Here is a 26850-nt window from a genome sequence, read left to right as displayed (position 1 = left end):
TCTCTGCCTCTGTCTCCCTTGTACATGCACACACAGAAACCTTACTTTCATGATGTCAATCTCCCATCCTGGATTTCTGATCCTTGCTCTTCCTCTGCCAAGTTAAGGCTGAACTTTAAATTGAGCCTGGAAGGCCAGGGTGTGGTGACACAACAGCAGCCTAAAAAACAGATACGTTTTTTTCTGCATTTGCATTCCTGACAGATTCCTCACAACTCCTATGAACTAGACTGAGAACTCAGGAGAGAAATATGTAGGAACAGTCAGGCATAGCAAAAAGAATTAAGAAATATTTTGAAAATAGACTTGCCAGCCAGGGCATGCAATAGCCAAATTCACTTTAAGTCTCAACAGCGCAAGTTCAAAGGTTTCAATTACCCAAGAATATCCTGTGTTTAGCCAACACTGCTAATCTGGCGCATCTCTTCCTTCTCTGGCCAAGGATTCTTCCCTTCCATTCTCAACATACCCAGCACAGACAAATGCAATGTTAGAAACAGAGCAAACATGAGCAAAACATCGGCATAGCTTTGAAAGGCAGGCCATATATCTACAGTCATGATGAGTTTAAATTTTGTTTTGTTGTTCTTCCTGCTGTTTGCCAGCAATAAATGGCAATTGTACTTTCCGACCACGTTTAGCTGGGCTCTATGCCATTTTTTGCTGGTTTTGATGGCAGAGTTCTCAAAGACATATATTAAACTATCTGGCCCATGCAATAACTCACCAGGGCTGCACTCTTGTTTCCAAGGAGGCCCTATAAGGCAAGGGGACATAGGGTTTTTTTAGAAAGGTAGCAGTCTTCTGCATTAGTAATATTAAACTTTCCCATGGAATGTCAATAGCATTAACAAATTATTTTGATAAAAACCCAGCAGGCTTTGCAGATGTTTTTTTTTTTTCAGTTTCAACAGAGAAAAATATGCAAGCTTTACACCCACTCCTCGATGCTGTACACTCCCTTACGGTCTGTCCTGTGACCATTCCTAAACACACTAATGTTACAGAGTTAATCTCATAATGGTTATGCGTCCACAAACAAATTACTGCAGTAATGTAGTTAGCTCAATTAACTTTTGAATCCATTCACTATGCAGAACTAAAGGTCATTTTCTATTAAAATATCTCCCTCCCACTTCCTTATCGCCCTTTGCAAATTACGGGAGTTAATATTAGAAATCCTGTCTATGCTATGTCAGGAAGAAGACAGGATGATGAAGCCAGAAAAAGACCTTATACTTTACTAACATAACACAGACATGGCCCAAAGAGAACATCTGCCTTCTTTCATGAACACATCTAATTATGGCAAATTGTTAACACCTTGAAGAGGAGTTTCATAGAAGGGTAAACTTTAACATATGCCATCCTCACATGGAAAACATCCCATACTTCATACTTTTCCAAGCATATGCCCTTTTTCCTATAACAGTTTATCAAAGACCTTATTTTGAAAAGGACTTCAACCTGTTTTCCATTCCTGTGGATGCATTTTTTAGTACTTGCAATTACTGGCCTGTCCAAATAATTCCATAGAAACATCAAACTATGTAATCTGGGAATGCAGTCAGGAGATGAGACAGCAAGGCCTGCAAAACTGCAAATGCAATTATTTCCCCAGTCACAACTACAAGCCACTACAATTTAGGTCTTTAGCAAAATCATCCCTTTAGTTCATTTGGTCACCGAAAGCTGCCTGTCCACCTTGCAGCTCCTGCTACTCCTCCCCTTGAGATCCCACACAAAAGTCACAGTGAATAATTTGACACTGTTATTGCCATGGCAACAGCCTGATGTCATGCATATACAGAATTATGATTGACATTCCTGCAGTATCCTACAAAAGGAGGAATGAGGGGAAAACCAGACACAGCTCCAATACTAATGGGGGAAACAGAGTATCACTGGCACTGTAAATACTGCTTTATTCATAAAACTGCCTTCTCCCATTTTTCACTGTGTCAACATTCCTGTGAAGGGCTTCCACCAGAACCCACAGCACACACTCAGTGCAGAGGTGGCTTCCTCACACGTGCCCGGGTTTGGTCAGGGTGCAGAGGGTGCCTTTCTGACAGTGCTGTCCTTGGGGAGAGGACGCCACGCTGTAACACAAAAGATTTCTTGCCAGAGGTTAGTCTTAAGAATGCACCTTTTAAATGTCACAGGTATGGCCTAAAAATAACACAAGACATCAAACAGAGTGTTTTTCCCCTGTGAGTATAGTCTTCAGGTGTTCAGCTGGGCTGTAAATCTTTTTTTTTTTTAACCAATGTTTATAAGCACTCACAGAAAGACACAGGCAAACCATTCGGAATAGGATAAAATAACATCTGTTAAATACTTTTAAACTCAATGTCTGCAGCAATTCTCATAAGGGTCTACAGGCAATACAAAGACAAGGATGGAAACAGCCTTTTATTCTAAATTTCATATGTACACGGAAAGCTGTTTTACACAGTTTGGTAAATTCTGCGTAAAAGAGCTATTGTCATCCAATGTCACTGTGCTTACACTAATAACTTTTAAACATGGAGTACATTATTAACAACAAAAACCATTAACAAACAGGCATAAAAGACACAGATATGTGTGCTGATATTTCACATGTATTCTAGAAACAAGTTGGCGCAAAAATAAAATGTGCCAGTAAAAAAAAATAGGCTTTTTTTTTTTTTTAATCACGCAATACATGATTTTCTTTCTTGCTTTCTCTCTTTCTTTTTTGTACATGATATGCTGAGATCCATTCTCGAGCCTTTTCACATCAGGATTACAGGCACTTCAGCAACCCAGTTATATTTTTTACAATACATGAAGTTCAGACCAACAAACATATAAACAGCTGTTGCGAAGGAATTTCTCATATCCCATATGCACATTCAAATATTACTCACTGCTAGAGCAATCTTTTTTGCTTTAGTTATTTTTGGATACTGACATGTTTTCAGGATGATGTGTAACAGTTTGTCTCCACTTACCTCTCATTCATATACTTAAAGGTTTATTTTTAATGTAGCATCACAATGCAACAATACAGTATACGGAAGCACAAGGCAACTGTCCACAAAGCTTCACAAATCGTAAAAAGAAGAAATTGTTTTCTTTTTTGATCCAAAGAAAAACTTTGATTTATTCCTCTCTTGCTTTAAGCTATCTCCAACATTTGCCCAAAGACAACTGTGAATCAGATGGCCATGGCATGATACCCTTGCTAGTTCTCTTCCTAGACACGTGTCATATGACCAAACTCATTTAGAAGTAAAGCAAAGTAGAAGTCATTGAATGTTTGTTCATAATTTCCCATCTTTAATAAAATAGTAAAATATACTTATCAAGGGCTTGGCTGTGACTGTATAAATAGTCTCTCTCCAGTTATTTCATTTGTAATGGACTCTGTATTAAGATTATAAGGCAATTGTAACAGGATTCTCAGGATAAATGAAAGCTTAATATTGTTTTCCTCATGAGTCAAGATAAAGGCTTTTTTAATAAGCTCAGAGTGGGGAGAGAGAGAAAAAAAAAAGAGTGCATTTGTGCATAATAGGAGGATAGTTTTTCAGCATATAGACACTTAAATATTGATCAACAAAGACTGGTATTGACTCCACCATAAAACATCTCAGAACTGCAACTGTGATCCAGAGTAGAACTAAGCCATATCCACTCAAGAGCGATATGTAACCCTCCTCCTGACATGAGAGAAATAAAAAAGGACATGTCAATGCTTCTTTCAACCTCAGATTCATCAATTTTATGCCACAATGCTGCATGTTGGTGTAATAAGTCACTGCAAAGTAAAACACATTACAACAAGTCCTAGTAACAAGCCATTGACAGCTACTGGACTGGGCTACGGGACTCGGCGCACCAGGGTGGCGCTGCTCACTTCCACTATGATTGTCAAATGGTGGAACATCCTTCCATGAATCCAACACTTGAGACAGAATGGCAAAGACATAAGGCCCACCAACACTTTCCTCGTATTTTTAAAGGCACTGAAACAGACGATGGATATACTCCTTAGTACCGTCAGTTTAAAAGGTTCTCAAAATATAAGTCTTTATATGAAAATGTTCCTTATTGCATGGTAAGTTGATCTTCATTTTCTTCACCTCAAGAATAAAACGGCCTTCCCTTTTCTGGTGTTTGCAATCTGTTCAGCCTCGCTACCTGAGATGGTGAAGGTGGTACGTCTTGCCTGAAAGGACCTTTAGGAGGGGTATAATTAGGGTCTTGAATTTTCTTATATGAGTCATAGTTGCTAGGCCCTTCAGAAGAAGGTTTTTTTTTCAGTTGTTGTTCTTTCCGCCTCTGCTCTTGACGAAGCAGTTCCTGTGTTTCTAGCATTACCCTGGCATTGAAGCCATGTCCCCCCATGTAGCCATTCCTCGATCCCTGGTAGCTGGAATATCTGGGATTTTCCTTTGCAGTCTGGAACCCTTCTCCAGGGGAATAGCTCTGCTCCCAGGAGTCTTGAGATACAGAACTGGCATTTTTTCTGCTTTGCCTGGAAAGAAAAAATGGAAGAGTCTTTTAAGACAAATGTTCTGGATCTCCTACTGTTACTGACAACAATCCCTGGAAAGAAGGGTGCTTCTGAAATGCCATCAGGTTTCCCTCACCTGTAGTATTCTCCAGAAGTCATGTTCTCTTCTGTCCCAAAGAGGCACTTTGCCTCTTTTGTTGGGAGAACATTCCCTATAGAGTAGCACTATGTTTCTAGTCCTCTCCAGGAGGAATATGCCATGAAAACCCATTCAGTGCTACAACCACCATCATGTTCTCAAGAAAAAAAGTGCTGCAGTTCAGTTGCAGACTAGGAAAGACCATACACATTGTTGTGCTTCCTAAGAAACAGATAACAGCCAGCACTTGTAGTCACTCACAAAAGATTTGTATCTAGACTCACACTTGATTAAAAATGCAACAGGCAGGTCCTTAAAACACTTGCTCTAACATTGCACAAGTCAGAAGATAAAGCTCTTTATTGATAGGTAGTTACACAGATGAGAGTTTCTTCTTTCCATTTCCAGAGCTAAGGAATTTCATGCTATCAGGACTGTTTCCCAGTTTGCTATAGCTTTCATAAAAGAAAAGGTAGAGATAACCATTTTTTCTCATTTTTTGGCTCCAGGGGGTAGATAAATAAATCAAATATGTACAGGAATTACAAATTCTTATCTCTTTTCACAATAAATCATCACATTATTTTGAAGACAGATTATGGTTTTGAAATAGCTTTAATTTACTATCAAGCTGCTAGATGCTTTTATGAATTTAAAATAAGATTGGTGATGATAAAGTAAAACAATTTTGTGCTCCAGCAACAGATACCCACTTTGAGATTAAAACTAGTGTACGAGTATCAAGCAGTAAAATAAAATATATTGCAACATTAATCAATAAGAAAATAATTTAGTTGCTTATGTGTGGCTTGGTTTTTCATGTCAAAACACATGACTCAATGTGGCCTCATACAATGAATATGTAGTGGAGAGACAGGAGACCCCGAGAACTTTCCTACCATTAGTAAGTGACCTAATGTTTTTGCAATCTTCCTTCCACACATATAATTTGAAAATGACCACATCCACCTTATTTCATAATAGATTTTGAGACCTCAGGATGACAATTGTTATTCAGGATGAAAGTAAATTATTTCAGCATAAATTACAACATAATGTAAATTCTCATGCAAATTTTTGTAGCTGTTCTTGGTATTCACATATCCAACTTTGCCAAAGAAACGACGTTTCTCAGACATGTTTTATCACTCTCTGGAACAAAAGCAAATGGAATGAACCTCTGCAGGCTACGAAACTGTCAGGTTTCTGATCTAGAGCAAGATAAATTTTAAGTACTAGAAAATTAACTTGGAGTTAAACATTGCTTTTACAGTTTCACATGGGACAAGAGGATGACTAGTTGAACTGATTTAATTTACTGACTGTTTTCTGGTACTTGTTCAAAATTAGTTGGCCCACTTTCCTTTTCTTTCTGGGAAGATCCTTTAAAATTGACTCAAGAGTTTATTTGCCTTTAGTACTAATGATTTGAACATACAAAGGGGAAAAAAAGAGGCTCCTAGGGACAATACAAGATGAAAAGCAACAAAACTCAGGAATAAAGCCAGTGCATAAATTTTAATCATTACAAAGCCACAGTTGCAACATTAAGCTTGGGACCCAAGTTTCAGAGTAACGTTAAGATTTCTTTAAAGATCAATCACAGGGTTACATACAGTTTGTAAAGCTGGAGAACTGGATGTCCCAGCTTGTTATAGGAGCATCAGGATATTTGCCGTGCTCAACTTTAGCCCAAGATCCTGAAGTTCTGTCTGCTCTCAGCACAGCTCAAATACCCAGAGTGCTCAAAGTCATTAAATTATCAGTAATTACTCAGTAACACGCATTGCTAGGTTACTAGTCACTTCTCATGTTGAAAACCACATTAAGTGAAGTTCTCAGTCACTCTTCAAAACATGCATTTCTATGACCCAAAGCATTACTTTCAAAATTTCTTGTAGATCAGTTTTCTCCTTAGAGTCATTAATTTTTGCCACTGGAACTGCATTTCAACTGATTTCCAACTTTTAAACGCCCCTAGTGACTGAGAAGAACAGGGGAAGCAGGAAGAATCCTAGTTTTAAATCAAAAAATAACCCCTGAACTTAAAAATGACACTAGTGTCTGTGCTCTTCCACTGAGTCTGCGCATGTCTGGGGCTAGGAAAACTGGAAGAGAACTTCTCAGGAAAAACAATATGGCATTAATGGGTGTGGTCACTTCAGAAGCAAAGTAGAGATAAGAAGCAAAGGGAATATAAAGTTTTTCAAAATGACAAACTGACAATCTAAGAAAACACTAACGTTTTCCTTTCCCACCTTCTAGACTTAACAGAAAAAGTCTATGCTGAAAGATGTTGTAGCATGTGAAAATCTGAGAGATCTGTTTTATTTTCAAATAAGGATAAGAGTTCATGATTAGATAACTTTGATTATGGAGCTTCTATTTGTTTCCAAAAAAAGAGTTATGATACACTTGGTGAAACAAATATTGTCACAAATATTTTTTTTTTTTCACATGGGGCACAAAAAACAATACAACCTTGTTGGAAGGGAATTTGACACCAACCTCCAGTGTAAAGGTTTCTCCATTCAACCACTGCCACTCATATTTGAAAATGCAAAGAGTATTTGCACAATGCTTAACTATGATAGTCAATTTACAGTTCAAGTTGGGTAAACTTTTAATAACTCTTATAACTAAATATCAAGTAAAAGACATTTTGCACAGACAGTTCATTTAAGAAAAAAACTTGGATTTTTTAAAAATACAGAATTGTTTAGAGAAAAAAGTATATTAATTTTCAGCATTTCACTGCTAATGACCCAGTAAGTTAAAAGACTTATATACTGGAAACTTGAAGGCCCCTGATTTTTTGGATAGAGTTTCTCAGTTCCATGTACTTTTGTTTGAGGTCTTGATAGTTTCTTTTCCTTTTATTTTTTTTCTCTGCAATAGCATCGCAAAGATATAATTTTTACCCAGTAAGGAATTAGGCAACAGAAAAAAAAATCATCTGAGATGTCAAAAGGGGACAACCCATGTCATGCTCGGGAGACTTTAGTAATTGAGGAAAATTAGATTGGATGGTGTTCCACAAAGAATAGCTTTGTTTTAATGTCTCAATTCTGTTGGGTGCTGAGTGTCATCAGATCCCACTGAAATCAGCTCTGAAGCAATTCTCCTAAAATAAACAGCTACCACATGCTCTCACTTAAGAAGTTTTATGCCTCTTCCACACTGAATATATTCCACCTTATATCAACGCTAAACAAAAGTGTCTACACTAAGTACAACATTTTCCTTCCACAAATGAAATTAGCTCCAGGCTCATATACAGTGAATAGTTTCAGACAGTTACCATACCTGGGTAATGAGCTGTACTGCCGCTGAGCTTGTTGGAAACTCTCTCTTTCTTCTTGCCGCTGCCGCTGCATTTGAACCTCTACTGATACTGAGTGTCGGCCACTCTGTGAGTATGTCTTGGTGCTTGGCTACAAAATAAAAAGGAAAATGTCTTAAACAAAGCAGAAAAATATCCACAAAAGAGCTATCATTTATATTGGTATTGTATATCTACAGTTATATTTGTTTCAACATGCGGTTCAAGTAGATATTTCATAATAATTGGGTTAAATCCTGACCCATAACCGTGGCTTGTGCTACAGATTCTGTTTCTGACCTACCTTTTCTGAGATGTATCAGGACAATATTGGTCCAGAACGGGTTACGCTTTTATAGTAACACTGACATTTAAATTAAGTCTGTGGAACAGATCTTCAAACACTGTAAGTTAGCCTAGCCATGGGAATACTGAGTTTTACTCCCCACTGAGGGAGACGGGAGCACAGCAGGTCTTTTGAACCTCACCAGCATGCTCAGGTGATGCTCTCCCTTACAGGAGCCATCCCATTTTGCTGTTGGTCCAGACATGCGCCACTTGGTTTCCTGAGACACAGGGAAACATTTTCTGGATTTATATGATCAAGTAGATAAATACAGCAAGTGTCTTTTGGACAGTGGGGAACCCTGTATCTCTGAGAAGGATTTTAGATAACAACTCAATGAGATGACAGTTTGAAACTTTGAGGACAATACTATGAGCAAGTGAAAAAGGGTGGTCTTTCTGGGAATACAGAGCATGACCGGTCAAGATCTGCAGAATGGCTGGATTATGAAAAAGTTTACTTTTGTAGAGATATCACTTTCTTCAGATTTTGTGATTTCAAGTTGCCAAATAGTGTGCCACAAAAGTCAAAGAATATTATGGGGTTTCCTTGTTGTTTTAATAATAGTTTTACCTTACAAGGAAACAGAGCACTATTTTATCTCATTAAAATTACCAGTTCTATTCAAAAGATTAGATTACTAAATCTAATCACTGGGAGGTTAGGGAGCATAACCACTTGTCTGAGCCTGGGACTGAAACAGCTTGTCTCAGACTTGCGGTTGTGAAAGCACTTGTTGCCTTTTTATCTCTATGCCTTCCCTCAAAACAAACATTTTTTTCCCCCATTATAATTTCTGCAGCAGAGGGATGTAATGGCTTACAAACATCTGCAGGATAAAAGGCTTTTCAAAGGCTTTGTACATTGTAGACAAGTTTTAGGAACTAGAAGGTTGTCATTTGTGACATAAACTTCTCCTTTGCCTTACTATATAGCCAAGTACCTGCAGGTAGCCAGAAACACAACAAATATGAAACAGGTGTACAACTTCTAGAAACTTCATTTTCAATAACAATGCACTACAGACAGAGTATCAGTCTTGGCTCAAAATTTAGCAGACACAGTTTGGTGAACAACTGACTTTCCCATTAAAAGATGATTGTGCAAAAGAATCAGAACGTGTAAGCATAGACTATGAGTAACGGAGAACTTATTTAAGAGAATCCTTAATGCAACATAGATGTCTACTTCAGAATAGATCTACTCTGTAAAAAACTCAGTAAAACAGTATTTCTAATGAAAAATGTCTTAGGAATAGTATGTAGAGGCAACAAGTTGAGAAAACAGAATTGTGTGTCAGCCTTGTGGGAATTTTTCTTACAGATGAATAAGCTGTACATATGTATGTCCAAACCAACAACCCCCCCCAGAGATTTCCTACTATATTAAATAAGGGCAACACATACAGAGCAGCATTTCAGTTATTGCATATGTCAACATTTCTAACTTTCTTGACTTTATTGAGACTCTTCTGACATTTGGTATTTTATTGAAGGGCTCAGCTTATGGAAGCGAGTGATTACCTGAAAATCACAAGATTTATTTGTGAATTCTCTCCAGTGTGGTTATAAGCAGCTTACAGAAAACCAGAGGGAGACTCAGAAGTTCCCATCTCAACTTCTCCATAAGGAATAAAAACATTTAAACTAAGATTTTAGAGCCAATCTCCTAATTTCATGGGTTCCACTTTAACAACATTGGAAAGCTTGCAGCTACACTATGTCATACGTGAGAAATTAGTTATCACAGAGAAGACATGAAACCAGAATTACTTCTCTTTATTTGAAAACACAGTTTCACTTTTTTCAGCCCACTGTAAATATAACAGATTAAAGGATTTTACAGTACAGGGAATGCTTAAATTACCAAACAGGTGGAGCTAGAATTGAGCTGCTGCTCAAATTTAGGTTTATACAAGACACTAAAATGCATCATCTATAAAGCATGAATGCAAGTACACATGCACACATGTGCAGAGAGCTGGAGTTACCACAAAAGCCTTTACTAAAATGACAGAGACTTTGAAAGTGCTAATGGACTACGAATGGACTAAGATCAAGATGTAGCTTCAGAGACTTCTTTTAATGCACACAGGAGCCAATGGTTAGACAGAGGCAGGGGCTATCATGCTGTAGCGCATGCCCAGTATGACTGGATCTGTGGATTCTCCACAGTTTACAAGAATTTCATCTAATGGACAGCATTTATAATTTGATGGGTCTAGAGGAAAACATCTAAAATCCATTATCTGATTTTCTGAAGGTAAGAGTACCTGCATGCCCTGTTAAACTAAGTGGATTTTCAATACTTAACTAATCTGAAAAAGATAGTTATTTAGAGTCCTGGCTGCATATTGTTCACATCTACAATAAGCTGTTCATATAATCAAATCTGCTATCTGATTTCAAGCATCCAAAAATATGGCAATGAGACGTAGAAATGCTCCCTCTGTATGTAATCACATATTCCATAACATGACAGATATATACACAGGCAGGTATATTCAATCATCTTCTTAATGAAAAGGCCTTTCTTTCAAATCTTTTCATTAAAAACCTCAGTGATACCATAGCGAATGCCCCTTGATATATGGCTATGATGATATAAAGAGTTAATATATTCCTTTTTGGATCCCTAACTTGTTCAGAAAAATGCAAATCTCCATACTGTGATTTATCTTTTCAATATGCTTTTGATTAAAGTTTCTAAACCAAAAATATTTATATTATAAGTAACCTGAGCCTTCAAAAGCTAATTGGTAATTTTGTCTCAATCCCCAAAGCATACTTTTATACATATATATTAAGATAAAATATATACACAAACACACATCTGTACACATGTCAGCACAAAATGAAGGTAATAAAAGAAAAAAAAAAAGCAGAACTATTTTCACTTCTTTAAACAGCAACAAAAAACAAGTATAAGGAATACACGTAACACAGTATTTTTAACACCGATATCAACACAAGGCTAAGTACAATTATAACAACCTGAAATCATCCAACAAACCTGGCAACAGCTTGGTCTTCACAGCACAGATTGGTAAGAACTCTGGCCTTGTTCGCAATGAGAGGTATGACAAGCACTGACCTTTTAAATCAGGATGCGGTCAAGGCCACAATAACAACCAACGCTGCATTATCTAAATAAATGTATGTTCATGTCTTCCACAATACGTTTAAGTGGCAATGATTGTTATTGCATTCAGCATTGTTAAACAATACTCAGCATGTAAAATTGTACTTTAAGATACGTGAAATCACACAGCTCTCATCTCAAAGAGGCATCAATTTAAAACCAGGGCTGCAAAGTTAAAAGTTTCTACAGATTTCTCACTTTATGCAAACAATTTTTTTTCATTTCACAGAGGATGTACCCCCACGGCTCATGTTGCACTGACCACTGTCAGCAGTAAACGGCAGCATATTTTGGGGATAAAGGTCCCTCCTCTCTTTCCTAGCTACGCCAGTGCCTGCCCACATGGTTTCTTTCCCCGAAGAGTGGCATTCCTGCCCATGGAGGTTAGCTCTGCACAGTGGCATCATGGATGCTCCAGGACTGGCACTGATCAAAGTTGCCACAGAATTACAGAGAGGAGGTCAGGGCACTGAGTTTTCAGGGAGATCCAACCAGTTCAGGTGGGAGGAGGCCCGCCAGCTGAGGTGACACACCTATCTGACAGCCTACTGCTATAGGGAAGAGATGGAAGAAATGCTTACTCAGGCTTATAGAACTCCTTTGTGTTGATAGAGAAATGGTTAATCGGGAGATTACTACAGGAACAAGCCCTTAGTATTTTCCCAGTTATTAAAAAAGACCATTATTTAATATTAAAATAAATGTGCTGATTTGTTTCCAGATTGAGCTTTGTGTTTAACCGAGAAGTTTCAAGTTCACCTCGGAAGTTGGAAGACACAAGGCCCCCCAAAAGTCCATGGTTCTTACTGTTCAGCACTAATGAGAAATAGATAAGATTATATGACCTTGCCTGCTTTATGTGTAGTAAATATACTTGGCACAGATGACAGACAATCCAGTAACTGCATATCAAAATTCAGAATGATAAAAAACATGCAGTGGTTCTGGGAGATGTCCTTCAAAAACTATTTTTACTTCTGTCTTTTTGTTTATGTTGCTATGGTGAACAGAACATATAGCAATATTTCTTTTAAAAATTGCCCACAGGTGTCTGTATTAATTCAAACACCATGCAATAAGAAAATCCCATCCCTTTGTATATCTTTCTATGGTGTATGTGTCGGAAGCTGAAAGGCACAATTTGGGACAAAGTTTTCCATTCTGTGTATAGCAGCAGCAGAAATACAACCTTCAGTATGGTACAAATAAACCACCTAGCCCTAAAATTCTGCCTGGGGTATTTACATGCACCACACGCCTGTGAGTTATAAATATGCTTGTTTACAAGCCAAAATTATATAATAGCTTTTTAAAATATTCTATCTTCATTTTCCAATTGAAACTAGTGGGAAAAAAAAGTTATAAATATAAAATTTTAAAGTCAGAGCCTAAACCTGGGCAAGGAATTGCTGATATTTCACAAAATCCTTCGCAGGGTTGTCACAGAATAGATATTAACTGCACAGCTGAAGAGAAACTACCTGTGGGGAGGCTGCTCTGTGTAACTTTGGTTTCCTCTCTTAAACAGGTTGGGGGAGGAGAAACAGCAATTTAGCTCCTAAGGTACTCTTTGTCTACTGCAATGCTCCATTAGATATTGCTTAATATCTTGAATAAAATATCCTAAAACAGACTCTTGAAATGGATACATAAAAGAATTAATATACTACTTTTCTTTTCTGTTAATGTGTTGAGTATTTCTACATAATTTACAGCCTGATATAAACTTTACAATGTTTGTTTGAATATAGTCTGTTATTCATTACTCCAGGTAAAATTACTATGTTACAGTCAAGGTTACAGCAATAAAAATCAGGCTTTTGTTTTTCTGAAATAATTTTAGATTATTATGATTTCATTATGGCTTTGAATAAGTCAAGGACTTGAATACATGGAAAAGAAATGAGTATCATAAACAGATAAAAAAATATTTTTTTCCTTTAATCCATCTTCTACACATCAACAAACAGCAGTAAAAAAAACATAGTCCCTAAATTTTCTGAGCATTTAACTATCAAGCCATGCCTAAGTATGTTGTTAGTATTTCTGGAGTCTTTCCTCTATGAAAATCATGCAAATTTGTGCCCGTAACTAAAGCTATACTCAGACGAGTCATGTAGTACATTTATTTTGACCCAGTTAGCTGTTATCTTCAGGAAGAAAAAAAGTACCTTTTCATTTGATTCCTAAATATTTAAAGTAGAGTTTGCTCAGCCGCTCCCTTGATGCCAAGTTTTTTCCCACCATCCAGATAGATCTGAGATGACTGGAGATAAATGTATTTGTGAATGGAATTTGCCATTTTCCATTTTTAGCACCAATTCTTTTTATTAAAGGTGGAGAAATAAACCACCAACTTTTGTTCCTCCCACATCTTTGTGGGGTTTTTATCACTGTGTACTTCTACAAACAGGACTGCAAGCAGTTGTAGTGTTTTCAATGGATTTAATATGCCCTTTTTTTTAATTGGATTGTTCACTCCCATGACATTTAGGGCTATAATGCTGCATTTCTATTACTGATGGTGGGGATCTGTTAATTAGGATGTGACCAGGCAAAAATACAAGATATGGAACAAATTACAACCAAAATCCCCCAAAATCCAGGACTGGTGCAAGAAGGATAAACCTCAGCAGACCCAATACTGCCCAGAAAAGAACAAAATACAGAGGCTCAAGAGAAAAATCAGTCCCAAAAGAATCCTGCACTGGTATAAAAATGTCATAACAAAAGCAAGGGCCTTGAATATTGGCAGACGTACTGTGTTTCTGTGCAATTCTACAAGCCCAGATAGACATTTCTGCAAACTGACTGGGATTAAAACCAGCAGGATTAAAATGGCACAATTATATTTTGTTATTTTTCTTTTTTTTTCCCCCTGCTGTATAACATCAGGCATACAGTATTGCACTTGAAACCCTCTTGTACCTTGTTTTGTGAAACACAAAAAAAATATTAAAAAAGCCATGCAAAAGAAAAAGAATTATGAAGCCTGAGAAAGTTATCTTAAAATAAACAAATGCCAAAACCTTTTCCATAAAGCTTTGACTCAGTTGCAGAACTAGTGGAGTTTAGAGACGGCTTGATGTTGCAACAGTTAGTCAGTTATTAAACTTTACTAGTGTGTCATTCAAATGGCCTTGAGCAGAAATATTATGCTGCTTAATAGACGGTGTCATCTCATTCCAGCACCATCACTTCTTGTGTGTGTTAAGCTGCCCGATGATGCTGTATGAACACTGGTAGGCATTCAAGTATTTTGTTTACCAGCAGGGCAAACACAGCTGGGCAAAAAGTCCAGCTCTGTCACATTACTTCTTTACAGAGAAACAACCTTCACCTGATGGACACAGCCAGAAAGGGATGGGGTCAGGCGCTGGTCTCTCTGCCATGGGTATCGCTCAGAGCCGGCATGATGTAGTGCTCCACGGCACAGGGATCTGCTTCCAGCCTGACGAGGAGGCTGAAGGTGTCTGTCACAGGTAACCGGACTCCTGTGTCACAGGCCATTAATAGTCCAGGATGGATTGGAGTTGGTGATGTTCACAGGATCATTTTGATAATATATTAGTGGGTTTCTGAGCTATTGCGCTCTTCTGAAAATCCTCAGAGCTGCCAGATTTCCATCAGTATCCATTACTTACACTGCAAACCTTGTGCTCATTTACACTTCCTTAAAGTAACCGATAGTCCCACATCACATCAGCACTTTGTTCCCTATCCTCAACCCTCCCATCAGCTTGTTAATGAGAAATACAAACTACTTATCACCTCACAGCACACACTTCTCCACGGATGGTTTTTTCCTCTCTTTCTACCCAAACCAGGTCAGAGTTGGCTGCTGTCAGGCAGCTCAGAGGCTTCTCTGGATGTAAAGCCGTTTGCTTATGTGGGCTGCACAACCAGCCTCCCTCAGGTAACACACTTTTCAGCAAGGGTCCAGATACAGGTGCACTTTTCACTGCTGCAGTTTGCAACCAACAGCTTACAGATGGAGAAGACCAAAACGACGCCAGTGAATATCAGCATTTTCCTGCATATGTATTATAAACCACTTTTGTAGTTTTTTTTTCTGTCACTGGTATTTAATAATACATCTGGATCTGTTTTGAGAGGGTGTCTTAACAAAGTCCATCATTTTAGACTAATATGTAAAAGTAAAACACACTCCTTAAAAGAGAGGGTTATGGCTCCTTAACACTGAAATGACTGTGAACTGCTGAAATGGATGAGATCATTGCTTTATCCTTTCCAAGCGTTGTGATCTTGAAAGGCTGGAGTACATGATGGAAAAAATAATTATAATTCAAAAATACTCTGGGCCAATTTTTTTTAAAGTACTTATCCAAAATGAAACATTTGGTCACCTATGTATTTAACAACAGAGCAGCTCCTACAAAAGCAACAATAAGCTTCAGAATTAATATTAATACATTAAGCTGAATTAGTCAATTTGAGCTCATTTGCATGATCTGTAGAAGGGGAGTAAACAGAGAGATCCCATTTGTTTGAATAAGAGAAAAAGGAAAGGTCAGTGTTCTGACCCACAATTTAGGAAATTATTCCATTCCTAAGGTAATCAGCCTGTCATCCAAATAATTCCCTCCTCGCTCATTACAAGAAACTATAATAAAATCCAAGTTGCCTGACTAAAGTTGCTATGGCATTTAGATATACAACAATTTGGCCCATGACCTTCAGTAGTTAAGTTCCCAAGTCTTCAAGAGTGCAAGTTTTTCTCATACACAGTTTTCCCAAGAATGCTGCTCAAATCTCTCATTTGGAGACTAAACAGCAGTTGATCTGCATAATGGAAAGTACCTCCTACACCCAGCCCCCTTTCACCCTGAAACTGCTACACTATAACTGTGATGAGCTATTGCATTATCTTCACCACATCAAATGGAAAACATCTGGTCATAAAAAAAATGTTTATTTTATTTATTCAATACAGAGAAGGTTAGAGGTTTTCTCACATGGGAAAAGGGAAGCCTATGTCCTGACACAGTATGTTAAGCAATGTTAGGTCATTTAGGGATACATTTACCTTTGTTCCTCTCCATGCTGCATGTCAAAAATACCACAGGTTCAAACTGGTGAGTTTAAGACGGGCAAGGACACAAAAATTCAACAAAAGTGAAAAAAACTTCTATATCCACCACAATAGGCACACAAAGATGACAGAATACTAGGATGTTACCTAGGTTGTTCTCAGTGACTTCATACCCAGAGATGGAGATCTTCAGATATTTCCACCTTGGTCTCGTGCACATGTAATGCTAAGTGACAGTAACCCGTCACCTACACGTGTTTTGGGGGAAGCTGTGGGAGATTCTACTGTTGTCATCATACAGCTCCCACTTTTTGGGGAATGCAATCAAATTGTTTGCTGTCTTTATTGTGGAATTTTAAGCAAAAATACAATAAAATATTTGTCCCATATTTAAAGGATCCTAATTTAGGATATGTAATTGATTAAAAAGCAACACGGATTCATTCAATTATGTTAAACAAGATAAGCACATAGATTTACATAATTGTATCACATTGCTAGCTCAGACTGAACAGGATTTAAACGATCAATTAGGTTGTATATCTCGAGACAAAACTGTCCTGGCTAATATCAGTGGCAAAGGGGTACTATTGTGAAGCATGCTATTATGCATATCTCTCCTTTTTTACCATGAAAATACATAGCTCTTAAGGAAAAGAACTAATCACAGTGATATTGCTTCAGGAGAAAGAAGCCATTTGCAAGGTTACATGCTCTCTCTAAATTATTTATCATTAGTATGTGTTTTATTCTGATTTTCCCAGAAAATTTCAGCATAACAGACATTGCCTTTGAGGCAAAAAAATCCAAGTAGTAGCTCTCAGAGTGGAGGGTCCAAACACAGGGCAAATAATGCTATAGGCACACAGGACAGATGGATGAAGAAGCTTAGAAACAAAACAAACATCAATGAACCAAAAATAGGGATAACAGAAATGGCAGAAGTGTGGAGGCAGAGGACCCTGCATCCCTCTCAGTCTGCTGCCACCCAGCCTGGGGACAGCAGGAGTCAGCCAGCCTTTGCAGATCACACAGGCTCCGTACACTTACCCACGGCTGCTCAAAACTGTAAGTACGTCGCCTATCTTCCACGTCCTCATCCTGCTTCGCTTGCTGAAACTCCTGTCTCAGGCGCTGTATCCGGTCATGATTGTTAGGGGTTGATCTGTTGCTAAAAGAGGGAGGATGGAATTGATCAATACACCTGGGAATGTATACCAACTCTGACGGTAATTTCTTAGCATAGGACTGCTACTACAGTGCCGGAGTACAGACTTAAAAAAATTCTCCAAGCATTGAGTACAAAGGTCTTCAGTTTTTTAAAAATTATTCATGCTGTTTGACTTATAAAGAAACTCCAGATAGTGTAAGGAAAAAACAAATGAGGATATTCCTAAAAATCATCAAAGGTTGCTGGCATCTTTTCAGTATATGTTACTCCTGGAAAAGAAGGAATAGATGCGCTAGTGTCAGACTTAATGTAAAGGGAAGTTAAAAGTCTTAATGATCTCTGCTACTGAATAAACAGGAAAGATACTTTTTCCTAATCAATAAACTGTAGTGCTGTCAGATCTTTATTCACATCAAATTCATGGCAATGTTTGAAGGCCCTACCTGTATAAAATTTGAGTATTTTCCCCAATCAATAAGAGCCTGTCAACTCTTGGTCCTGTTTTTAACAAGTCTTTTAAACTGATCAGTCTGAAAGCATTGAAAGGCTTGGGGACCAGCAAAAAGCAATCTGTTTGGCAGTGGTGTACACAGGAATGCATCCGGGCAGCACAGTGGTACTGGCTGATGCCTCCTGGACACCAGTGGGCTGGGGAGGGCTCAGCCCCGGAGGTACCGCTACGTGCCAGCACTCCCAGAACCCTCAGTTTTTCAAAACAATCAATTTTTCTACAACGTTGGAGATAATCCACTCTCCATAGCATGGGTTTATGTGAAACCATAATGAAATACGCACAGGAACAGTTTATTTCATGGGGAAGAGGGAAAGTGGCTATTTACTAATCTCGTTGCCATTTTTCCAGCTGTGTGGCTCCCAGCTGGCCCCTACAATCCCCACCGTATTTCAAACGTTAATGTAGGAATCCCAGGAAGCCTGACAAACAAATATGTTATATCAAGACTAACCAGAAGCATTTTAATCTCTTATTATGGCCTTCTTAAGACCTGCATTTCATTGTTTAGTTCAAAAGAGCTGGTGAGGGATGGTCAGCTATTACTTTGTTTCAAAAGAGAGATCTGCAGGGAGACAACAGAAAGCAATTCCATAGATTCCTGTTCTTGGACACAGTGTACAATAAAACACAGTGAATTTATATCCCATGTCTTCTCTCATATGAAAACAGACAATTCTGGAGTCCCTTTGTGACTGTTTTCTGTGTCTTTTGGGACTGGTAGGTGCAGTGGATTGGAGATCGTAGATTTTTGAGACATTACCTCCCATTCTTTTCCATGCCATTAAGCTTATCGGTGCTTGGTTGGCCAAACAGAAAAATTAGTATGACTCCAGGAAAGACTAATTTTTAAGAGGTTTGTTTTATTTTTTTGTTTGTTTTTTCTTTCCTTTTCTTTGAAACAAAAGGCAAAGAAAAGGAAGACATTTTGGGAATTGTTTTTTCTTGGTTTTTCAAATGAAAGCTTTAAAAAATACTTTCTCTATAGGTTAGGTCAACTTCTATGTACCGACTGACATTTTGAAAAACACAATTAAAAGAAAGCTTTTTTTTTAGAACAGGTGGAAATGAAACATCGTAGCATTTTCAAAATTTCCATTTCACTGTAGGTGTGTTGCTAATTCTACTTCCTTAATTCACCTTAATTTTGTCGAAGAGCTTATCTCCATTTGCAGTTTTATGTTATGTAAATTTATTCCTTATTGTCAAATTCTGCCCAGCTTTGCTATACAACCACTTGTTTATCCCCATGCATTGCTATACACTGCATATTTTAAACACAATCATCACAATCCAGTACAAGACATACAAAATACTTGTAAATGGTCTGTTGATTTTTAAAACTTGTATTGTTAATCTAACAAACAAGTAGTCCCACACTTTCTACAGTGTTTTCTGTCAAATAAATTGCACTTAAATGTAGCAAAATACTTTTAGTATTTCAGGTATAAGAACATAGGCTTGCAAGAGAAATGCCAATGAACTTAGGTGCAAAATTACTAGAAAAGTGCTGTATGTAGACACCTTGAAATACTCAAGATGATCAGTAAATAATCAGCCTTCCTTAACAAAGGTTGTTTCAAACTCTAAGGGATCACAGTGCAAAAGTGACACTGGAGCAGTCATCCAATGGCAAAGAAAAAAGAAAGGTGAACCCCCAAAGCATTACACAACCCCCTGTGCATTATACAGAACAGACATACTCTACCAGCCCCAAAATGGGCTACTGGGAGGTTTATTATAGATCTGAGGACTTCGGCACATTTTTTCTGATTGTTTTCCATTAAAACAATTACATCAACAGAGGAAGAGGAGGAAAATGCATAGTGTCCATGCCATGAAGCCAAATTGTATGTCTCCTCCCAAACAGCAAATGCATGAATTTGGCACTTTCCACTGCAAAGATGGAACAACAAAGGACAAGAAGGAACCTGGGATTTGTGATTAACCTGTCTCCAGACCTAAGAAGAACTGATTCTAATGAAAAAAAAAAAAAAAGTCATCAAGCCGATTTAGGAAAAGTTTTTCAAAGATATTAAAAGGTTTGATAATGGCAGAGAAGATAAATCTTTTAACATTTCTATTTTATCTGAAAAGCAAGGGACATGACCCAAATTTAGAAAATTGCAAAAGAAGTGAATTATAAAAAAGGACTATTTCACAGAAAAGAAAGAGCTAAATTAGAAGAAAAAACCCACTTCTATATTGACTCGAAACTCTTTGTGCCCAAAAAGCGTGTGAGACATAGGTTTTGCAGTTAAGTCAGTGATTTTATAATAATAATAAAAATTTAAATATTTCTATTTAGAAGAGGAAAGGGAAAAAGGCTGGCAGCTAAGGAGGGGCTAAAATGTTTTTAAGAAAAGATTATTTGGGGGCTTAGACTGTATCTCAGGTTGGTTTCCTTTTGTTTCCATTTTCCTCTCAATCTTGTTCTGATTGTCTAGGTTAAATTATAGCTACCCTAACACCTTCCCCCCAGTGAAGGCTTCCAGATCTCTATCCTGGCCTGCCATGCTGCCTCACATTTCTTTTCATGCCTCTCTTCATCCAGTTAATTTTAACTTCAGTGCTTTTTTGCTATGTTTTGTACATCTCCCACAGCACTCCCATCACACCAAGTATACCAGGGAACACTTGGTACACCTTCTTGATACCTCATTCAACCCCCTGCCAGCAATTACTACTTCCAGAAAGAGGGAAATGCAAAAACAATAATCACAATAGAATTGTCACAAATAAATTTTTTGAGTCAAAAGTGCAAACCCAGCCTCATTTCCTTTTATGTCCTGAGATGTTCTGTTTTACCTACAGCTCTTTATGTAAGTTATATCCTTATCCCTTGGGACAGATCTAAACAAATTATATCCAGTGTGAAGAGTCCTCAGCTAGTCTAAAGCAAAAATGAACTTTGACTTACTGGATGAATGCATCCAAGAGAAGTAGGGTGATATCAACAAACTAGTGGGATGCTGCACTACAGGTGTTCCTGTTGCTTAAATTCCCTTGTGACTTTTGCAGATGCATGGCGCAAGTCTTCAAAAGTTTAATTAAATACACCATGTTTTGTTTGAATTTTTCATTCAAATGAACTGAAAATCTGAAGGCAAATTCGCCTCGAAGAATTCAGGACTACTACCAGGAAGGAAGGAGTTGAACTTGAAATCCATCTAAAATTGTTGAAGATATGACCTCTTCCAGTTTTAAGCTTTTTAGCCAAACTGGAATTACAAATCCCTGCAGTAACCACAGGTTGTCCAGGTAGCTTTTCCCTGTGCCTACTTAATACCAGGATGGCTGCGAACTTATGAAAGACAATTAGCACCTCCTAGCATCGTATGCAAGCGATGTTCTTCTATCAAAGTGCTCTCATCATTAAATGTTCTTAAAAGAAATAAAAACAAAGGAAAGGGTTTTAAGGGCCAAAATTAACTCGGGTTGCAAAGCGGCTGGGCTTCCTTCTATCACATCTCTATTTGGCACCCCATTGCCTTCCATCTACAGATGGCACATTTCACAATCAGCTATTTTGTGAGCGCTGCTTTAAAACACACAAGCACCAGCACGGGCTAAAAAAGCAACTGTAAGCAAGGCTTAGATAGACCAGAGCTGTCACATATTTCCAGAAACAAGCAGCCGCAGCAATGGCCATCAGAGTCTCAGATCATTAAGCAATGTCTCAGTGTGATGTCATGCACTGATGTACAGAGTTGTAATCCTTTCAAAACAGACAGATTTTCAGTGTGATAAAGTAGAGACAAACATGCTACTGAACAGGGATGACTAAAGCTCTGGAAAAAAAATTATTGGCCTGAAAAAGCATGGAAAAGGGTCTTAACATCAACAGGCAGTTGCAACATGACTAGAATAACCAAAAGGTTAGTAAACAAACAGGGTTCTTTACACCTTGAAATCTTTCAACACAGATTTGAGCTGCCAGGGAGTCACTGGCCTGACCGGATGCTTAGATCTCTGGATAGCAGTTATAAAACACAGATGGGTTCTTATTTACTTCAAGCTGGCAAATAAATATTACCTGCTTGTATAAAATAAATTCTTTTCCATTGACAGATTATGCCATATTAAAAATAAAAAGCTGAATTTGGATCTGTGTCTACAGGTAGAGAGAAGCAGAAAAAGAATTTATTTCCATCCCATTGAGGACTAACGATGCCCTCGCTTTTGCAGCCATGCCGTAGTTGGCAGCACGCAGCCTTGCCAATGTCCTGAACTGGCTGAGTGTCTACAAAATCGGTCCCTTCCTTGATGGCTTGAGCAGGATGAGAACAGCCCAACAGAAAGCAGTGTGTTGATAATCTAACATACACGCTTCTGCGACATGTACTGAAACTTGAGTACTCTCTCGCCACAGTGCTCACCCCAAGCAGACAGACTTGCTTGTTTTGGATGGCCCTTGAGGGTGGATAAGAAGAAACTGTCAAGTGGTTGCAATAAGTCATGGAGGTAAAATAAAATGAAAGTATGCCCTCTACCAGGCTTAAAACTATCACCACATTCCAATGCATGATCTGCTGGTCTGTTCACTTCAAACAGATTTGTTAACCATCAGTGACACAGATGACTGTGCCCATGCACCATGGGGTTAATTAGGGCTGAGATGTGGCAGAGTTTGCACCGTCTCCTTTCTGATCAGCTTACCAGGGCTGGCTGGTCTTTTCCTATTATTTTGTTCCATGGTTTATTTTTTGACACCTAAATACCATTCCTCAAGCTTAGCATGACTGATATGGCTGGTCCTCTCCTTCCAGAGTGCCCTACATACGATTCCTCTGTGAGACATCAGGGAACAGATTTTCCATGAACACATGGATATTAGAACATATAAACATGGTACACAAACAAGAGCAACCACAGCTGGCATCCTAGAAAAGACCTGTTGCGTGATTACAGAACAGCTATAGTCAGTCTGAGAAAAAATAAACAGCTGAGCAAGAGCTCAAATTTGTTAGACTACAAATGCACTTGTAACACAGTTCAGTCATAACCTAGGAGGCAGCATAGAAAGGTTTAACCTACACTACTCTCTTTTTTCTTAAGTGTCAAAGAATTTATTGGGAATAAGGCATTAAAAGGTGGGGGAGAGGTGTAAGAAACCAAAAAATGTATCAATTACAAAATGGCACATAAAAATAGCTTCTCTGCACAAGCTTCATTAAGTTTTATCAGCTAGTATCTTGGGGTTTTACACTCAAACCACAGGTCATAAATTCACAGTAAATCCCCCATATGTTCACCAAACACCTGAATTCAATTTCTCTTCTAGTTGTAAGGAACGGAATGTGCTGCTTAAATTAATTATGCATGCAAAGTTAGTTTCTAACAAGGGCAGCTTCTTGCATGCTGAAGGGTACACGTCCTATCTGATTCGCCCCCCCCCCCCCCCCCCCCCCCCATCTCTTTCAATCTTGGCTTATTTCTACTGTTCATAAGGTTGTAAAAATCCTTCTCTCTTGCCTTTTCATATTTGCTAAATGAACACAGAGCATTATATATCCTTTAAAGTCTGCAGTTTTTAAAGGCAGCTAAATTCAGGGATTGGCTTAATGTGACAGGCAAGATCTAATGTTACCTGTATACATACCTACACACTTCAGCATATTAATTCCATCAAAAAAAGGTTTTAAACCCTAGGATTTATGTCAATATGTATGCATGTGAAGTCAGCTCATCAGGAAGTTTTATGTCATTCCCAGTTTACCTTCGCAGTGGTAGTCATCAATTCCAATATCAAAAAAAAGTTATGTAAGTCCCCAAACACACTCGCTTTTTCAGTGAATGAAACTCATTTCCACATTTTGACATTGCAATTTGTTGATCATTTCACACCAATTTCAGTAGAGTAAATCATTAAAAATCAAAAACCTACACCTCTGTTCTCTGGGTTAAAAAGGTAATCTGAAATGCTCTTAATTCAGCACTCGCTTCTGACGTGATGGCCATAAACAATGCGGAGAGCTGGAGCTGATAGGGAGGTCACTTCACTGCAACAGTCTCTTCAAACTCCCCAGACTAGATTTCACTTCCAGTCCCTCTGTGGCCCTTCCGTAGCAGGGCCATCATTTTACCACCAGTGAAATCTGAAGAATGCACCCAAGACCCTTTTTATTGCCACCATCACTCTTCCTTATTAGCCTGTCAGAGCCTGCACACCAGAGACAGAAATCCAGTCTTACTTTTCAGGGGAATTCTTCTACTAAAAAGAAAAGCGGAGACTTTAGGAACTTGCTATAAACATCTGAAAACAGATGCTCAGCTACTGGGTTATCACACAGCCTAAGCCTTACTTTGGAGCTGTTAGATTTTGCAGATATGAGCCAAGCCAATTTTCAGCCACACACAGCTTGTTACAGCCATTGTCATAGGGTATTGTGTTTTCTGAGTTAAAAAGGAAAGGAACAAAAAAAGACCGCATGTAACCTACAAAAAAATACATGACATCTCGCTGTGAATTTGTTATGCAGGTGTTAAGGAAATGGCAGAAACACACATACAAAGATTTAGTAAATCATGGAAAAAGAAAACAAAAATAAAACAAAAATCAAGCAAAGGAGAAATTTGCATTTTTGATTCTAAATGAAATACAAAATTACTTCAAAGGCAGGTGGGGAGAAGCGGGCTCTGACCTTCTACATATCTTCCTATCCTAACTGGAGCAGACAATGATGGCTCCAGTGCTGTTAGGCCTAATGAACATCCACAATTAGGCATCACAGGCTATTTTGTGTCAACACAAGGATTGCCTGGCACAGTAACACAAAGACATTTAACAAAGACCACAGAGAAGAAATCCTCTCCTGGACCTAGCTGGTCATTCCTGTGCCAGCAGAAGCGACCATCTGAGAGATCCCTAGCGGGCTTCAGGCCATGTCAGCCTTCATCTCCATTTAAACTAATCCAGCTGCTTTGCTGGAAGCTGTTTAAGGGAGAGCTCTCTCTGATCTCTCTGGATGAAATGTGGGGCAGAAATCTTCAGCAGCGGGGCAGCAGCAAGCAGCTAGGGAGCAGTCACTTCCTAAAGCACGACAGCTATTCGCAGAAAGGAACATCTGTCCATAGCCAACACCACCTGTGCAGTGTGAATGTTGTTACGTAGGTATCACCCAGCTCACTCTCACACACCTTACACGACTTAGCTACTGCTGTGTGCTGACACTACATTTTACAGTATAAAATCTGCTTCAGATCCCAACTCTAGCCAGCGCTAGACTGGGGAAAAATCCTGTGTCTTTTCATGGGAGGAGTCTAGAGACATAAAAAAAATTGGGGGGGTGGGGAGCGGAAATAATAATCCTGATTGTACTGTTTGATTTGAGGGATTCATCAAAAGTGAGTGAGCAGTATTTTATTCAAATATTGCACCATTACGCTGTGTTTGTAAATGGTGAAATTTAGTTCTGTTTCAATGCAAAACCCCAAAGTATTTAAAAGGTATTTAGGTCTTGCTTAATGCATTGACATAAGTTATATTGGAAACTCCCAAAATATTTTATGCTGTTTTATTTCCCTTTAACCACAGTAAAATGCTTAGGAAATAGGTATCGGGGTGTTGCAACTAGCAAAACACAACAGAACACTTTTGACTCTTGTGAACACTTGCCCTCACTAAAAATGACAACTTATTTTAAAGTACGAATAAAACTACAGTATCAAGCAGTACATTGCTAGTCAAAAAGTGATGTATAGAAAAAGACATCTTCTTAAAATGCCCAAACATTTAAAAACGTAATGCATTACACAAACTTCATATGGATCCCACAGTCCTTACCAGCTGCTAACATAATTTCAGTATAATTATTTCTGTTCTTTGACAGAGGGACTATTACAGTATAAATCTCCAAATAATATTTTGATTGATTTTACATTATATCTTACTCTAAGTAAAGGCTAATTTCCAAGTGCAAAATGAGAAGTTGTCCATGAAAAACAAACAAACAAACAAACAAAGATGACTGGCCTATGGGTACCAAAGCTGGGTCAGAGCTTCTGAAATCTGATATTTAAGGAGACTCCTGCTAGAAGCATCAGTAGTAGATCAGAAATTCTATATAAAACACAGAGAAATGTGGAATCATTGTTTTGTTTTTGGCACTAAATAATCTGCAACCTCTAAATAAAACTTTAAATCTGAGCTGTTAAGCATTTCATCATTTAGTGCACAGTTTCCCATATGACTCAACCAAGAAAAAATGAAAATCAAAGCTAAGATTGATTACTTGAATTGGTGCCTAAATTCACATGGCTGTTGCCTTCTTATGAAGTTGATTGCTAAGATTTATACCGATTAGCACAAAAAAGTAATTAAGATTTTTAATTAAATGTTATTTGCATATGGAGATTAAAAAAATCTCAATATGATATTTCGCAAAACAACTGATTTCTGGATAAATCCTTTCAGCATTTTATTGTAAAGATGAAGATTTTAATAAAGATGTTTTAATCATGCTTTACCACCACACTGTCTTGATTAACTTTAAAACTAGGATTTGCCATATAATTACAGTTATATTAAAATAAATAATCAATCCCAGGCAAGGACAGATAAGAACAGCACTTACCTTTTATCCAAAAATTAAATTAGTTATTTAGCAAGTAAGTTGGAATGGAACTTTTACTACTTCAACATTTGCAAGTGATTTCACTTATTTTTCCTCTTGGAAATG

General features: G+C 38.0%; 1 protein-coding gene across 18 annotated transcripts in view; it reads right to left on the bottom strand.

Annotated features, from left to right (window-relative positions):
* Positions 1–2399: 2399 nt before the first annotated feature.
* Positions 2400–26850, bottom strand: part of PARD3 (par-3 family cell polarity regulator) — a 458069-nt gene continuing 433618 nt past the window's right edge. For all 18 annotated transcript variants that reach the window (XM_055707494.1, XM_055707505.1, XM_055707486.1 and 15 more), the window contains 3 exons: positions 17538–17658; positions 7932–8059; positions 2400–4507 (listed from right to left, as the gene is read on the bottom strand). In XM_055707494.1, coding sequence (XP_055563469.1) covers positions 4114–4507; positions 7932–8059; positions 17538–17658 — 643 coding nt within the window. In that variant the 3' untranslated portion in view covers positions 2400–4113. The remainder of the gene's footprint in view (positions 4508–7931; positions 8060–17537; positions 17659–26850) is intronic.

Source organism: Falco cherrug, chromosome 4 (assembly GCF_023634085.1).
Source record: "Falco cherrug isolate bFalChe1 chromosome 4, bFalChe1.pri, whole genome shotgun sequence".
NCBI classification, from domain to species: domain Eukaryota; kingdom Metazoa; phylum Chordata; class Aves; order Falconiformes; family Falconidae; genus Falco; species Falco cherrug.
The sequence above is the reverse complement of the archived record's forward strand: the minus strand, read 5'-3'. Positions and strand labels throughout refer to the sequence as shown.